This window comes from Macrotis lagotis, chromosome 5 (assembly GCF_037893015.1).
Source record: "Macrotis lagotis isolate mMagLag1 chromosome 5, bilby.v1.9.chrom.fasta, whole genome shotgun sequence".
Classification (NCBI taxonomy): domain Eukaryota; kingdom Metazoa; phylum Chordata; class Mammalia; order Peramelemorphia; family Peramelidae; genus Macrotis; species Macrotis lagotis.
The window spans coordinates 40,700,428-40,717,631 of record NC_133662.1 but is presented as its reverse complement, the minus strand read 5'-3'; the positions used below and the strand labels follow the sequence as shown (position 1 = coordinate 40,717,631).

Here is a 17,204-nt window from a genome sequence, read left to right as displayed (position 1 = left end):
GAAGAAATGCAACAAAGTGTCAGCTTGGAATCAATAGGTTTGAAGTAGGATTTAAAAAAACATCAGGCAAATATGCCTGCATATGAATTCAAAGAGTGTCTGCCAATGGAGTAGACACAATTAGAGAATTTCAGTGATTTCCAGCCCGGGGTTTTGACATTCCAGTGTGACATTCTAATTATCCCAAAGGACAAAATTAATTTTGATTAACTTCAATTTTTAAAATATAAACATATCCATCCACTATATGGTCTTTCTGCATGGCAGGGAGAGGAATGTTGGGAAAGAGAAAAGGATAGGAAACAAGCAGATAATAATATTACAGTTCCAAGAAGAATTTGTTAGGACCAATTACTAGGCCAGATTCCATAAAGTCTTAATAAAGGGCAGCTGTTAGGAAGCAGGTATAATGAAAGGGAATTAGAATTCCTCTGACCTTCTAGTCTTAGCATCATTACCAGCTAACAATGGCCTTGAGTTGCATCTAAAAAATAAACATTCTGTAAAATGAAGGATTGAATAAATCTCTCTCCAAAGTCCCCTAAAACTTAAATGATCTTGTTTGTACTTGGTTTTTACTATGAAAAGTGTAGGCCTTGCACTTAAGTTCTTCTTAGAAGAGACTGCTCAGTTCAATTCTTTTTAGGTAAATTAGAAACAGGAATTCTCTGTATTCAATCAAGTAATCAATAAACATTTATTAAGTGCCTAGTATATGCAAAGGTACTGTCCTAATCACTGAAACTTGTGTTCAACAACATTCATATTGAAAGCTTCAATACCAGCTTCTCTGGTTTACCAATCAAGAGAATTGAATATAGACTAAATCTTGCCATATCATGCTAAAGTTTTTTGAAAATTTCTTTTGGAAGTGCCAAGCAAAATTCACTGCAGTGTTGAAATTAATGAGAATCATATGGGATATGCAACTGTATAAAGATTCCTAAGCTTATTACTAAAAATTTTTGTTGATTTTAGCCTATAAATTCCTTTATCTGCAACTTAGCATCTTATTAAAGCTAATCAGTTCTATATTTTGTAATTTATGACTTTTATTAATTTGATTTCATGAGCCCTAAAAATGCATCAGATGTTGTACTTACTGGAATATATGAAGTTTTTGATGGGTTTTATCTATGAGTGAATATTGAGATTTGTTTTCCCTCCAAGATATCAATCCAATTTTGAGGAGGGGTGGGGGGGATATTATAAGAATACTTTTATTTAAGATAGATTTTTTTCTCATTGAACTCTTCTGTAAAGGAATAAGAATCAAATCTTATTATTTATCTCAGTTGCCAAATTGGTAATGAAAAAGAAAAATATGAAAGACAGAGTAATATAATAGATAGTAGACCATCTTTACTTCTTACTCATACTGGTTACATGATCACTTAGCCTCACATTTCTCTAGGCATCTCCTTAAGACTAAATGGCAGAGGGGGGCGGCTAGGTGGCACAGTGGATAAAGCACCGGCCCTGGAGTCAGGAGTACCTGGGTTCAAATCTGGTCTCGGACACTTAATAATTACCTAGCTGTATGGCCTTGGGCAAGCCACTTAACCCCATTTGCCTTACAAAAAAAAGACTAAATGGCAGAGAAGGAACTGTAGACCTGGTATATAACTGAGGTAGTTTTCCCATCTAGGAATTCTCTAAATAAGTGAAAGCACAGGTCTAGTTCTACTAAAATATTAAATTTTATCTTTATCAATGATTCTTATAAATTTTACTTCCATGAGATCAGTTAATAGAACATTATATTCTATTATTGCTCTAATAGCCTAAGGGGCACCACAAAGCACTTAATTTTTTATTTGAAGGAAATCAGGGGAATTTCTCCTGGTGAAACAGCTTTATTCTTATAACTAAGAAGAGGAAAAGGGAAGAGTAGGTAAATACCTTTTTCCTTTACATTTTTCTCTAATAATGGGTATCAGTTATCTATTTTATCAGAGAAGAATTAGTCAGTCACTGGTCACTTTTCTATAGCATTCTTTTAGGAAAGGAATGAGTTTACATCCAAAATTTTCAATTGAAAACTGAAATTTTGTCATTTTTGAAACATTAAAAATAGCTTTCTGGAGATTTCTTTTTTAAAAATTACAGGGTATAATGGGACATGCTGGATCACCTGGTCAGCCTGGAACACCTGGACTAAAGGTAAAATAAATTGAAGTAGTTACAAGATAATTCTTTGTAACCAGATTTAATACTGAATTATCTCTTTATAATCTAGGACATTCTGGATATTTATAATCCATAGGTAATATTAGGAGATTTTTATTTTTTTTTCGTTTCCTCTGCTCTCCATCCTCTTCCCCTCTCTTCTCTCATTGAATAATCATTTATTAAGAACTTGCTCTGTGCCAGAATATAAAGAAAGGAATGGCATCGTAGCAGCTTCCCTTATTTATTCAAGCTGAATTATCTTTAATTGTTGTTTTCAGTCATTTTAGTTATGTCTGACTCTTTGTGACCCCATTTAGAATTTTCTTGGTAAAGATAATAGAGTAGTTTGCCATTTTCTTCCCTAGTTCATTTAAAAGATGAGGAACTGAGGCATACAGAGTTTGCTCCAATTCTTTGCTTGGAATTGTTCAAATGCATGTCAAAATGTTTCAGTCCTTGATCTACCCATGAGAAAAATGAACTAACTTTCACAATTGAATGAATTCTTATAATACTCTTGGGTTCTGTGAATTTTTAGGAGACATATTCCCTAGCCTGGAGTCTTCCTGGGTTCAGAGGCTCTGATTGTCTGGTACACATTGCTGATGCAGTGTCTGAAATTTATCAGTGTCATCTGAAAAGTCAATGAAAGAAATTATAATCTTTTTCAGAAATAAAAGAAAGCAACAGATAAATTTATGTCCTATTCCTTTCTAGAATTAGGACAACATTTTATGAGCTTTAAAAATGCATTTGATTATGGTACTCAATTGCACCCATTTTTCCACATGACATGAATATGCTTTTTATGGATTGACCCTCCTTAAAAAGCTTGAAAAACTATATCTTTAACAACTGAATCAGATTTCAAATGTTAATAATTACAGTGAATTGCAAATTTTTGCTTTATTTATTTATTTTTGCTTTATTTATTTCATTTTGACTTGATATTTGAATGTATTTTCTTTAAATTAAGCAAAAGTCACACTCCATCTAGAGGACACTTTCTATGACAGAATATTGATGATGATTTTAGGGTTTTTTCCTACTTAACATAATTATATCCTGGCACCTGCTATGCATAAAAATGAAATGGGAAGAAATATATAATTTGACTTCTGTCATTTCTCTTGGATGAAGAAAAAGAAAAGGGATGAGGTCTAGTTAGAATAGGCAACCAATAAACAAACTTTCTTTAGGTATAATAAATAAATGAGTCTTTATTTTCTTCATAAGGATAGGAATGACTTGCATAGTATGAACAATTAATGCATTACTAATTTGGGAAGGAGAGACAAAGGCAAAATCTACCAATTGCTGTTACTTGTTTTCCATTGCCTTTTTAGAAGGCTATTATAGTAGTCCAAATGATCTCAAATTAGGATTTTGACCTTTTTAGTGGAGATAAGGGGATGAATGCATGAGGTGTTTTTGTAAAGTTAGAATCAAACTAGAAAGCAAAATATTAGATATATGAACTTGAAGGAATGAAAGTCAAGTTGGAATTTAAAATTATGGCTATTAGAGACTGAGAATTTGATAGTGCCTTCAATATAAATAGGAAAATTGACAGAGTGGACTTTATGAAGGAAAATGTTGAGATCTACATTTAACTATTTGAATTGAGATTTTAAAGGTAAATTCTGATGGAAATGCACAAACCACACACATATGTATACACATGTACATATACATACATGTGTGTACATATATGTATATTTATTTCATTTATTTTTGCATAATGGCATCATTTATATTTTAATGATAATTGAATTAATGAGAATCAGTCACCAAGGAAGAGAGGGCAGAAAAAGAGAGAAAAGAGTCCATGACACAGTTTTGGAAAGTACTTATATCTGGATGATTTATCAACAAAAGTGACTAGGAAGGAAGCAATTATATGGAAAGGATCAGTCTTCAAAAGGTGGTTGATGAAACATATATTGCACTACTTGCTACTGATATGATAGATGGACATATTCCATTAAAATGCAGATGGACATGTATATATTCACACCTTATCAATGTGTAGATTTGCTTTGTTGTACTATAGATATATGTTAAAAGGGAGAATTCTCTTTTGTCTGTATGAAGACAAATTGGATAAGCTACTGGGAGGGGGGGCAACTAGGTGGCACAATGGATAGAGCACCAGCCCTGGAGTCAGGAGGATCTGAGTTAAAATCTGGGCTCAGCTGTATGATCTTGGGCAAGACAATTAACCCCACTGGCTTAAATAAATTTTTAAAAAAAGAGAAGGAAAGAAAAAAAAAAGAAAGAAAAGGATTAGTTAGTGTGTAGTAATAGACACAAAAAAAATAGAAGGATATCAATAAAACATTTTCAAATGCACAGAACATAAAAAGAATGTGTGGAAGTTGAAACAAAAACTTGAGAATTGTTATTACTTTGTTAAATTTTAAGTTTGTATCTATATATTTAACATAGAGGTATGAATTCCTATCTATCAGATCAAATCATGTGATCTAAAACAGTACTGATGCATATATATATATATAAACATTCAATATATATATATACATATATATATATATATATATATATATATATATATATATAGATGCAATGTAAAAGTCTAGTGTGATATTGTCATCTAGCATGGCAGTTTGTCTTATTCCATCTGAGTATATAATTATCCTATTGCTTCTCTAGATTGGTCTTTTACCTCTCATAAAGAGTACTTGTAACTTAGGAAATAGAATGGATTAAAGATTATCTTATTACAAATTATTTTCTGGAAGTGTTGCAGACAATAAATAAATATTTATTTGAAGAGACAGTATGGCGTAGTGAGAAAAAGAGTTGGTTTCAAAGCCAATAAAACCTAGTTCAAATTTTACTCCAAACACATATAAGATATGTGAGCCTGGACAAGTAATTTTATCTCTCTCTGTGCTCTAGACAAGTGGTATCTGACTCAAATGGAAACAGATTCCTGAAACCCCATATCGACTTAGAATACCACAAATTAGCATTACCTATGATGTATTTTACTTTTATATATTTTATTAAACCAATTATATTTTAATCTAGTTTAGTAACACTTGGAAATTTTGGTAATAGCTTAGGAGATTTTGACAACTCTGCTATAGAAAACTCAAATTTCAGAGAAGTAATGATTCTTCAGGTGGGGGAGTGTTTTCTCTTTGAAGTTTCCTCTTCTGACTAAGTATTCTATCTCTATCCTGTATTTGAAGTTAATGTGACTTCCTTTAATTATATTGAAAATAACATGAATATCATTCTGGAGGAAGGTCATTAATGAAGCATCCCTTGAAAAATCTTGATTTGTCTTATTCTTTTGAGCATTTGTAGAAATTACTTAGAAGGAAGCATGCTTGTTAACTTTTCATGGAATACTAAATTTGGAGTAGTAGCTTAGATTTTTGATAATAAAAATAGGATCCATTAAAACCTCAATAAACTGGAATTGTGGAACCAAGGTAAGAAGATGAAATTTCATAGGAATTATATACAAATATAGATGTAGATATATATTTATATGTGTTCAAGTAATCACACAAGTTTAGAAAAGGGAAAGAATTATGACTTGAAAGAAAACTATGTAGGAATGAAAGACAAGGTGACTAGTGTAGACTATATTGGCCCAAACAATAAGAAAAATCTCCATATTAGAATACAGCAGTATCACATTGGACTTTTATATTATGTAACATTTGCATTTTAGGCTACATGAGTGAGTAGTGTGATGTGAATAAGAAAAAGCTAATTCAATCTGAATTTGTACTAACACAATGTCCAGAGGGAGATAATAGTCTTATTGTAGTCTCCTCAGATCAAGAAATATTCAGAGTATAATTATCAAGCTTGAGAGGAATGCTTTAGAGGCAGAGGTATTGACAAGCTATAGATTTTTAAGAGAAAATTCAGATGAAGAGAGACATATTCGGGGATGTATAGGAGTCATTTCTAACTTGTTTTGTTGAAAATCTTAAGTCTTATTTTAGAGTGATTCAGAAATGTGGAATTTCCTAAAATGAATAACAGTAATTTCAATTTTTATATTTTCATATTTTAAACAATTATTTCTATCAGGTTCAGTGGAGAGAGCACCAGCCCTGGAATCAGGAGAATCTGAGTTTTAATTTGCCCTCAGATACTTGTGACCTTGGGCTTGGTCACTTAACACTGATTGCCTTGCATCCAGGGCCATTTCCAGTCATCCTGATCCACATCTGATCCATCCAGATGACTTTAGAGGAGAAAGTGTAATTGTAATGTAATTCACTTGCATGTCATACCACCACCTCTCTCCCATCTCATAATCTTCTTTGAGAAAGGCAAGCAACAACAGCAACAATACCTTTAGTTAGTTCTTCAGCCTCAAACAAAAAAAAAAAAAACAAAAGAGGTGGGTTGGGGCAGAGGAGGAACCAAGCCTTCTTGCTATTCTATTAACAGGGAAATAGAGGTGAACCTGGAATTCAAGGAATATCTGGACCTCCTGGGATTAAGGTAATTTTGCTTCTTGTTGATTTCAAAATGCTGCAGAGTAAATTATTGTGAGAAAGATCATTTTTTTCTATTTATTAAAGAAAGTTTTATTGTAATGAATGTTAAAAGGTTTTCTTTTTTTTCAGAACATGGAATTAATCAGTACAGCTATTATTAAACACAAACTAAACAAATAGCCATAACAAATATGGGGTTACTTTGCTTCTCTTTTGATCATTTACCATTATTTGCATAATGACAAACATGCTTTAATGACTTACCATTAGCAGTGATATACTTTTGAGTTGTTTTTCCAGATAGTATTCATAGTTTTGTTGTTTGTTGTTGTTGTTGTTGTTGTTGTTTTCTGCTGGTCCACCCAAATTCTCTTTCCATGACATTGGAAACAAGTCACAGGTCAGGCTGATCTAGGATTAAATTTGTCCAAGGCTAAGACATTTTAATTACTTTTATTTTGTCCATGTCAACTGGTAGGTTCTCACTGTTCATTATGGGAATATTTGTATCACATTAACAATTAATCAGTCTAATGAAAAGTTTATTATGTGCTAGACACTCTTAAATTCTAGAGATACAAAAAAACCCAAGTAACAGCAAGTCTTTTTCATAGCCCAAAGACCTCCCTGTGGGCTTTCTAACAGACAACAGCTTCCTGAATATATAAAGAAGAAGTAAAAAGTCCCAAGAATGGGCACATTCTGGACCTGGTTCCATTATTGTAAAGGCAGTAACTAAGCAGAATATAATTTGCATTTAAATTTATCTAGTTAAATACCTTGAAGATAGTTCAGGGTGGTTTCCTTTATCTTCCAAATATATGTCATGCTGTAGAAGACTTAGAGATAGAAAACATGGGAACATAACCCAGCTTTGTTCTTTACTACCTGCTTGAACTTGGGAAAAACCATAGCTTCTTAGACTTCAGTTTTCCTCTTTGGAAAATGAAGTAGTTGGATTATTTTACTTCTAATATATCGTTTAACTCTATCTCTATGGTGCTATAATCCTATAACTCATCAAAAGATATAAATGTAACATAGTAAGAAGCAAAGAAAATCTCCCATAAGGTGATTTTAAATAGCTTTTTTATGGTCAGAAAGAGAGAATCATTCCCTTTAGATGACAGAAAAAGATTTAAAGAACAAGGCTGGTGGGAATGCATCTTAATATTGAGTTATAGAACTCCCCCTAGCCTGAATGTCAATTTAGGTTTTGGATGCACCAAAAATGTGTTATGTAATTATTATGTTTCAAGACTATCCTATTCACTCTAAGAGATATAGAAATGATTATGATTGATCACTGCTCTCAGAGAAATCACAGTCTATAGGAATAATTACATGTCAGAAATAAATAATGAAATATAAAGTATGTTGTTACTAAGAAAAGTATAGTGTAAAAGGTTCAGGGGAAGTTTCTTCCAGATGGGAAAACTTCACAAAGAAAGTGACATTTGAATGTGGCAACATGATCTATCGGATCTGTCATGAAAAGTTTGTTGTTCAGTCATGTCTGATTCTTTGTCACCTCATCTGAGGTTTTCTTGGCAAAGATACTAGAATGACTTACCATTTGCTTCTCCAGTTCATTTTACAGATGAGAAAACTGAGGCAAATGGTGAAATGATTTATCCAGTCAAATATCTGAGGCCAGATTTGAACAATTCTGGGTCCAGCACTCTATTCACTGAACCATCCTCATTTAACCTCCTTGGTCTCAGTTTCCTCATTTGTGTAATGAAGAGGTTGGAGCAAATAGTTTATAAAGTGCCTTTTACTTCCTGCCTATGATACATATAAACAATAATTTTGAAGACTTTCAATAGATAGCTCATTTTTATAGTAAGCTTTGAGAAACATTTGATAGATATAATCTCCAATGAGGGAAAAGACTGAACAGAAGTGGGAAAGTAAAATCTGTACAAGGAAACCTGTAAAATTTAAGCAATAGAGGGCAGCTAGGTGGTGCAGTGGATAGAGCACCACCCTGGAGTTTGGAGGAACTGAATTCAAATGTGGCCTCAGACACTTACCTAGCTGTGTGACCTTGAGCAAGTCATTTAACCCCACATTGCCTTACAAAAAAAATTTAAGCAACAATGAAAAAATTAACAAGTAAACAATGTACATTTATTAAACATTTAATATGGCTAAGAGCTAAGAGCTAGAAAAAACAAAGAAAGAGAAAAGAAGACATGGACCTCATTTTTTGAGATATAAAAAATAAAATACTTCAGGATGTCAATAGCCATAATTTCATAAGTGAGCATTCACCCTGAATTAAAACCTTCAAAATTATCTAATAACCTTGATGAGACTTTCTGTACTTGTAGGAAAAAGGAATAAAGAAACAACTTCATGGTTGTCAATCTTCTGGTGATAGCCCTCTCCACATTTTGCTGTGTTAAGTGTTTGAATGATAGTTTTTGGTCAGGCCCATATATGAAGGCTCTTCAGTTGTACATGGCAGGACCTGCTAAAGCCTGTCTACTAGTGACCCTCCAAGACTCAATATCATATCATGTTAGAATTCTAGTGGAGAAAAGATTTTTTTAAAACTTGTATTAAACTAAGTAAAATAAGCATTTATGATTGATAGGTCATAAGTAATTGAGATGAGAATTTCAGTTGACTAAGAGAAACAGACACAAGAAAATACAATTCTAACTTCTTGTGACTTTCTGAACATAGGTAATATGCACAACATGGATCAGTCACTTTGAAAAAGCTAATAGGTGAATGCTATCTTTCAAATATTAATATTTTGAGAAAAGTCAATGTTTTGTCTGATTGCATCTAGCATATCAGTGATATTTATAGAACCATTTTATTTCCTAGGGAGAACAAGGAATATCAGGCCCACCAGGAGAACCAGGATACCCAGGCTTACCTGGAATATCAGGGAAAAAGGTATATATTTATGGTGATTTCTTTTTAGTAAACTCTTTTCAAAATTCATAAAAGTAATACCATTAGAATATATAATTGTTATTTTTTATTGTATGGTTTGCTTTCTTTTTAAACAAAGGATTTATTTTGTTTTCTCACACTGTGACATTAAAAAGTCATAAGAAACTTTGTTACTGTATGTTAAAAAAAAATTCAGTTTATGTGCCATGATTTGTATAGTTATTTCTTAAAAACTGTGTATTCTTTAGTTTCTCACTTTTTCTCCTGCCAAAAAACTCCTGCTATACATACATAAACTAAATACATACATAAATATGTGAATGCACATATATGGATACATACATTATATGTGTATACATATAATAAAACTTGTTTTTGTCTTCATGTATCATATATATCTACATGTGCACATGAGTATATTTATTTATGTATGTGTATATACAAATAGTGGTTTGTCATTTCCTTCTTCAGCTCATTTTGCAGATAAGAAAACTGAGGCAAAGAGGAACAAGTGACTTGCCGAGGGTCATAAAGGAAATTAGTGTCTGAGGCTGTATTTGAACACACGAAAATATATCTTCATGATTCCAAGACTACTATCTCCCATCCATTACATCAACTGGCTACCTATAGTCCTTTTCTTCTTTCTCTGATCTTTTTGTAGTATAATCCTAGTAGTGGAATTACTAGTTCATTGACTTTGGGAACATGGTTACAAATTCTTTTGCATAATAACCAATTCATAGCTCTACCATACCATACCATAGTTTTTCCATAGCCCCTCTACTACGTCATCTTTTATCATTTTTAGCAATCTGATGAGTATAAGGTGGAACCTTAGAATTGCTTTAATTTTCTTTTCTTTAATTATTAGTAATTTTGAATATTTACATCGTTATCAATTAAAAATATATGTCCATCACTTCTAGTTTTTAAAAAATATATCTTTCAGTAGTATTTTATGAGTGTTCAGCATTGAAACATGCCTTAGCATGCATTCTCCTACATATTCACACCATGTGTTGTTTAGATGAAGGTATCCTAGAATGTTATTGCTTTGATCAAGTTTCTAGAATAAAGAGTAGAGGGTTGAGTAAAATTATTTAATGAATTCAGATGGTAAGGATTATTCTAAAAATGGATCTATGCCAAGTCTATTTACCTTAATGGTCTTCACAGAAGTACAGAAAACATGGTAGACTATCACATAGGGAATCAACAAGTAAAGATTTTGGTACCTCTACCACTATGAACACATAGCCTTCTTAATGTATTGGTAAATGAATAGAATGAATGTGGACTAGAAAGTAATAAATACTTGCTGAAGATAATTCAGAATAAAGTATAGATGATAAGATAGTATCAGGTTAACTAGAACCACAAGGGATATGAGTGGAGGAAAAATATTTACTAAAAGATATGGACCATATATGTGTTCATTTATGGTTAGTGTCCTGGGTGCACAGACCCTTTGCAGAATACATGTCTGTGTATTTATCATCAACATGATATGTTTCATATGGTGTTTCCCCAAATTAATCATTTCAGTCCTTAGAGATTTACATTGGATTCTCTGGAACATATCCAGCCAGCTGGAGCTCTGAGCTCTCAAATGATTATTAATTTGAACTCTGAACTCCTATGTGGGGCCAAAATAATGCAGGGGAAGAAGGGAAAGAAATATTTCCAAAAGTCTAGTTCACTGAATGACCTCTGCATGAGTTTAGAATATGATTTATATTTTATTTCATTTAAAATTACAATTTAATCTGAACCCTGGTGAAAAACTTTGCCTCATGAACAATGAACCAGTTAGTAACATAGATCCTTAGTATTTGCCAGGTGCTAGATCCTGGAGATCCAAAGACAATATCTATCTATTAGGAGATCTATCATATTTTTAAAAATATGATTTATACTTTGGTATACACACACACACACACACAAACACACACACAAACTGCTTGATAGAATATTGAGATCAGAAAATGCTACTTTTCTTTTTCTTCCTTCCTCCCTCCCTCCTGTAATTGCATATGTTTAAAAAAGATACTTAAAAAAATCAAATGTACATTTCATTTTACAGCAATCTCCAAATGCGTAAATATTCTTAATTGTCTTGAATAAAGTCATCTACAGGAAAAACTTTTTTTAAAAAAAATGTTGAAGTTTTTTGTTTTATACCAGGAAATGACAAATAAGAACCAATAGTTAAATTATGTAGAAAGACTTCTAAGAAGGTTGAGAAGACATTACAGGTTGAAACAAGGAAAAGTAATTGTGGGAGGGATAATGTGAAAGGATTTAGCAAAACAAAAATAAAATATTAAATATTGTATTATAAAAAGTAACTAAGAGGGAAACAAGATAGAAAAGATGGACAAATAGTTGAAGATAAGGAATTAGTAGACATTATCTAAAATAGAAATTAAGAAATAAAATAACATCAGCAACAAAACAATGGAATCTACAGAGAAACTGGATGGGTTGATTTTAATTTCTTGACACATGTTATTTCTTAAATGTGATTGTGCATTTTTGGCAAACATTCTTTCTTATTTTCTGAAAGCCAAAGAAAATTTTAAAAAAGGAACTTTTCTATTGGTAGGAGAAAGGGCAAAGAAGGGTCAAATTTCTTTTCCTGATCTCATAAAGTTCCTAAAGAGACTTCTGGGGCAGGACCCCTCCAGGGATGATTAAAGGCTATCTGATGTCAGTGAGGTTTACTTGGCAGGACTTCCATATGCCTGCAGAGACATTGATTGCATCTCATAACAGCAGTGGAACTGTTTAGATCACATTCATTAAAACTCTAAGACTATTATTAGCCTATTTTTGGCCAGAAAAGTTCTAACACTCAAAATCTTTACCCTTTTACAAAAATTGTATTTTTCCTTGCATAAGGTGAATGGTCTTCACAATGCACCCTTTATACAGTAGATTTTTTTTAAACTTTAAATTTGGAGACATTGATCAAATCATTTTCCCTCCTCTTAGTCTCAAACTTTTCTTCTGTAAAATAAGCATTTGACTATACAACTTTAGATTTCTTTCCAGATCTAAAATGATATGAACCTTAATTAGAGACGTCAGAGTGTAAAGTAGGCTAGCTTGAGACTCATTAGAATATTATCCTATTTCTGATTTAAATAGGTATGTGGCCCTAAGCCTAAGTGAAATTATTTTAAACCTCTCTTAATTTCCTCATCCATAAAATGATGGGTTTAGATAGACCTTGAAGATATCTTCTGATTCTAATATTCTGGATTTTGAATTAAAGGAACCTCATAGGTCATCTTAAATAACCTACCTATACAGTTAGTATTTATGTAACACTAACTTTTGCAAAACATTTCCAACTGTTATGTTATTTGGTGATGATGATGATATTGGTTTCTTCATCTTATAGATGAAAAAAACTGAAGTCTACATTATTTGCCTGGGTTCATATAACAACTTATTTGTTAAAGCTGGATTCAAACTCAGGACTTCCTGACTCAGGTCCAGTATTTTAGCCACATCATCACCTAGTTGCCTTCTCCTTCAGTAAATCTCTCCCAGTTGACTGATATGTTATAGAGAGGATTCCTGGTTTGGAGCACAATGAACTGGATGACCTCTGAGGTGTCATCCAACTGTGATCCAAAATATGTGGTTATGTATCTTGAAGACTTCAAACAGAGAACATCCCAGTTTGCAAGGCAGCTCTTTCTGTTTTTAGAACAGTTCTCAGTTGTTTTGGAGTCCTACCTCATATTGAGCTGAAATCCTTAGTTCTCTGATATCACTATACTTTATTATCTCATAGATAGAAATGTGTAAAATCTCCACTGAAGCAGATTATAACTTCCCCATTGTCAGTTGTTGTGGCCTAAAATTTCACCCTGCCAACAGCCTATTGAGGATCTGCTCTTGATTTAGCTAGTATGCTCCTCAGATATAGTGTCCTTCATTAGATCCATCCTCAAATTCTTTGCAGTCTGGAAGTTCATTTTACAATTTGTTTTTTACTGAAAAGTTCTTTTAGAATTCAATACCACAAATGATAAAGGAAAGCACCAGAGTAGGATGTTGGGGTAAACAGTAGAAGAGTAATTTTATCCTCTATGAAATGTACTTTTTTCTAGAATTTATTTTTAAATTAATTTTTTCCATTAAAATTTTATTTTCTCTCCCTCATAAACCTTGTATGTATTAACAACAACAAAAAAAGAAAAACAAAAGCAAAAATCTTCTCAAAAATATGCATCACCAAGTAAAATACATTGGTCAGGTCCAAAAGTGTGTCTCTTATTCTATTCCTCTATTTCATTCTTTGGATTGTAGCATGTTTTATCCTAAGTATGCTAGAATTTTGGTTGGTCATTAACAAGATTGGAATTTTCAGGTCTTTCAAAATGTTTGTATTTACAGTATCTGTTCTTGTTGTGTGTATTTTTTTTAATTTTTATTAAAGATATTATTTAAGTTTTACAATTTCCCCCAATCTTGCTTCTCTCCCCCCACCCCCACCCCACAGATAGCACTCCGTCAGTCTTTACTTTGTTTCCATGTTGTACCTTGATCCAAATTGGGTATGATGAGAGAGAAATCATATCCTTAAAGAGAATAGAATTCTCAGAGGTAACCAGATCAGACAATAAGACATCTGGGTTTGTTTTTTTTTTTTTTTTTTTTTTCCGAATTAGAGAGAATAGTTCTTGTACTTTGTTCAAACTCCACAGCTCCTTATCTGGATACAGATTGTACTTTCCTTTGCAGACAGCCAAAAATTGTTCCCAGGGCTGCTATAAGTATTTTTGTACAAGTAATGTTTTTACCCTTTTTCCTCATCTCTTCAGGGTATAGACCTAGTAGTGGTATTGCTTGGTCAAAGGGTATGCACATTTTTGTTGCCTTTTGGGCATAGTTCCAAATAGCTCTCCAGAAGGGTTGGATGAGTTCACAGCTCCACCAACAGTGTAATAGTGTCCCAGATTTCCCACATCCCTTCCAACAATGATCATTATCCTTCCTGGTCATACTGGCCAATCTGAGAGGTGTGAGGTGGTACCTCAGAGAAGCTTTAATTTGCTAATAATTAATGATTTAGAGCATTTTTTCATATGGCTATGGATTGCTTTGATCTCCTCATCTGTAAATTGCCTTTGCATATCCTTTGACCATTTGTCAATTGGGGAATGGCTTTTTGTTTTAAAAATATGACTCAGTTCTCTGTATATTTTAGAAATGAGTCCTTTGTCAGAATCATTAGTTGTAAAGATTGTTTCCCAATTTACTACTTTTCTTTTGATCTTGATTGCATTGGTTTTATCTGTGCAAAAGCTTTTTAATTTAATGTAATCAAAATCATCTAATTGGTTTTTAGTGATGTTCTCCAGCTCTTCCTTAGTCATAAACTGTTCGCCTTTCCATAGATTTGACAGGTAGACTAGTCCTTGATCTTCTAATTTGCTTATAGTATTGTTTTTTATGTCTATGTCCTGTAACCATTTGGATCTTATCTTGGTAAAGTGTGTGAGGTGTTGGTCTAATCTAAGTTTCTTCCATACTAACTTCCAATTATCCCAGCAATTTTTATCAAAGAGGGAGTTTTTATCCCAGTGGCCAGACTCTTTGGGTTTATCAAACAGCAGATTACTATAATCCTCTCCTGCTTTTACACCTAGGCTATTCCACTGGTCCACCTCTCTGTTTCTTAGCCAATACCAAACAGTTTTGATGACTGATGCTTTATAATATAATTTTAGATTGGGTAGTGCTGAGCCACCTTCATTTGCATTTTTTTTCATTAAGCTCCTGGCAATTCTTGACTTTTTATTTCTCCATATGAATTTACTTACAATTTTTTTCTAACTTGTTAAACTAATTTTTTGGAATTTTGATTGGTAGGGCACTAAACAGATAGTTTAGTTTTGGTAGAATTGTCATTTTTATTATATTAGCTCTCCCTATCCATGAGCTGTTGATATTCGCCCAGTTATTTAAATCTGATTTAATTTGTGTGAGAAGTGTTTTATAATTGTTTTCAAAAAGATTCTGAGTCTGTCTTGGCAAATAGACTCCCAAGTATTTTACACTGTCTGAGGTTACTTTGAATGGGATTTCTCTTTCTAGCTCTTCCTGCTGTTTCTTGCTAGACATATATAGGAAAGTTGAGGATTTATGGGGGTTTATTTTATAACCTGCAACTTTGCTAAAATTGCTAATTGTTTCCAGTAGTTTTTTTAAATGATTTCTTGGGATTCTCTAGGTAGACCATCATATCATCTGCAAAGAGTGACAGTTTTGTCTCTTCCTTCCCAATTCTAATTCCTTTAATTTCTTTTTCTTCTCTAATTGATGATGCTAACATTTCTAATACAATATTGAATAGTAGTGGTGATAATGGGCACCCTTGTTTCACCCCTGATCTTATCGGGAATGCCTCTAGCCTCTCCCCATTGAGTATAATGCTTGTTGATGGTTTCAGATCGATACTGCTAATTATTCTAAGGAACAGTCCATTTAGTCCTACACTCTCTAGTGTTTTTAGTAGGAATGGATGCTGTATTTTGTCCAAAGCTTTTTCAGCATCTATTGATATTATCATATGGTTTCTGATAGGTTTGTTGTTGATATAATTGAGTATACTAACAGTTTTCCTAATATTGAACCAACCCTGCATTCCTGGAATAAATCCTACTTGATCATAATGTATTATCCTAGTGATGACTTGTTGTAGTTGTTTTGCTAAGATTTTATTTAGGATTTTTGCATCTATGTTCACCAGGGAAATAAGTCTATAATTTTCTTTCTCTGTTTTAACTCTTCCTGGTTTAGGTAACAGTACCATATTGGTTTCATAGAAAGAGTTCCATCTTTCCCTATTTTTCCAAAGAGTTTATATAGGATTGGAACCAATTGTTCCTTAAATGTTTGGTAGAATTCACTTGTGAATCCATCAGGTCCTGGAGATTTTTTTTTAGGGAGTTCAATAATGGCTTGTTGAATTTCTTTTTCTGAGATAGGGTTGTTCAGGTATTTAATCTCTTCTTCATTTAACCTGGGCAACTTATATTTTTGTAAATATTCATCCACTTCACTTAGATTATCAAATGTATTGGCATAAAGTTGGGCAAAATAATTTCAAATTATTACTTTAATTTCCTCCTCATTGGTGGTGAGTTCACCTTTTTCATTTATAATACTAGCAATTTGGTTTTCTTCTTTCTTTTCTTTAATCAAATTGATGAGAGGTTTATCAATTTTATTGGTTTTTTCATAATACCAACTTTTGGTTTTATTTATTAATTCAATAGTTTTTTTGCTTTCGATTTTATTAATTTCTCCTTTAATTTTTAAAATTTCTAATTTGATATTTGATTGGGGATTTTTGATTTGTTCTTTCTCTAATTTTTTTAGTTGCATGTTTAGTTCATTGATTTCCTCTTTCTCCAATTTATTCATATAAGCATTTAGAGCTATAATATATCCCCTGAGAGTCACTTTGAATGAATCCCATAGGTTTTGGTTTGTTGTTTCATTATTATCATTATCTAGGATAAAATGGTTAATTCTTTCTATAATTTGCTTTTTGGTCCACTCATTTTTTAAAATGAGGTTATTCAGTTTCCAATTTGCTCT

General features: G+C 32.5%; 1 protein-coding gene across 1 annotated transcript in view; it reads left to right on the top strand.

Moving 5' to 3' along the window:
- COL21A1 (collagen type XXI alpha 1 chain) overlaps positions 1–17,204 on the top strand; it is a 322,637-nt gene that overhangs the window by 289,153 nt on the left and 16,280 nt on the right. Inside the window, exons 20-22 of the mRNA XM_074237242.1 lie at positions 2,110–2,163; positions 6,616–6,669; positions 9,507–9,578. Coding sequence (XP_074093343.1) covers positions 2,110–2,163; positions 6,616–6,669; positions 9,507–9,578 — 180 coding nt within the window. The remainder of the gene's footprint in view (positions 1–2,109; positions 2,164–6,615; positions 6,670–9,506; positions 9,579–17,204) is intronic.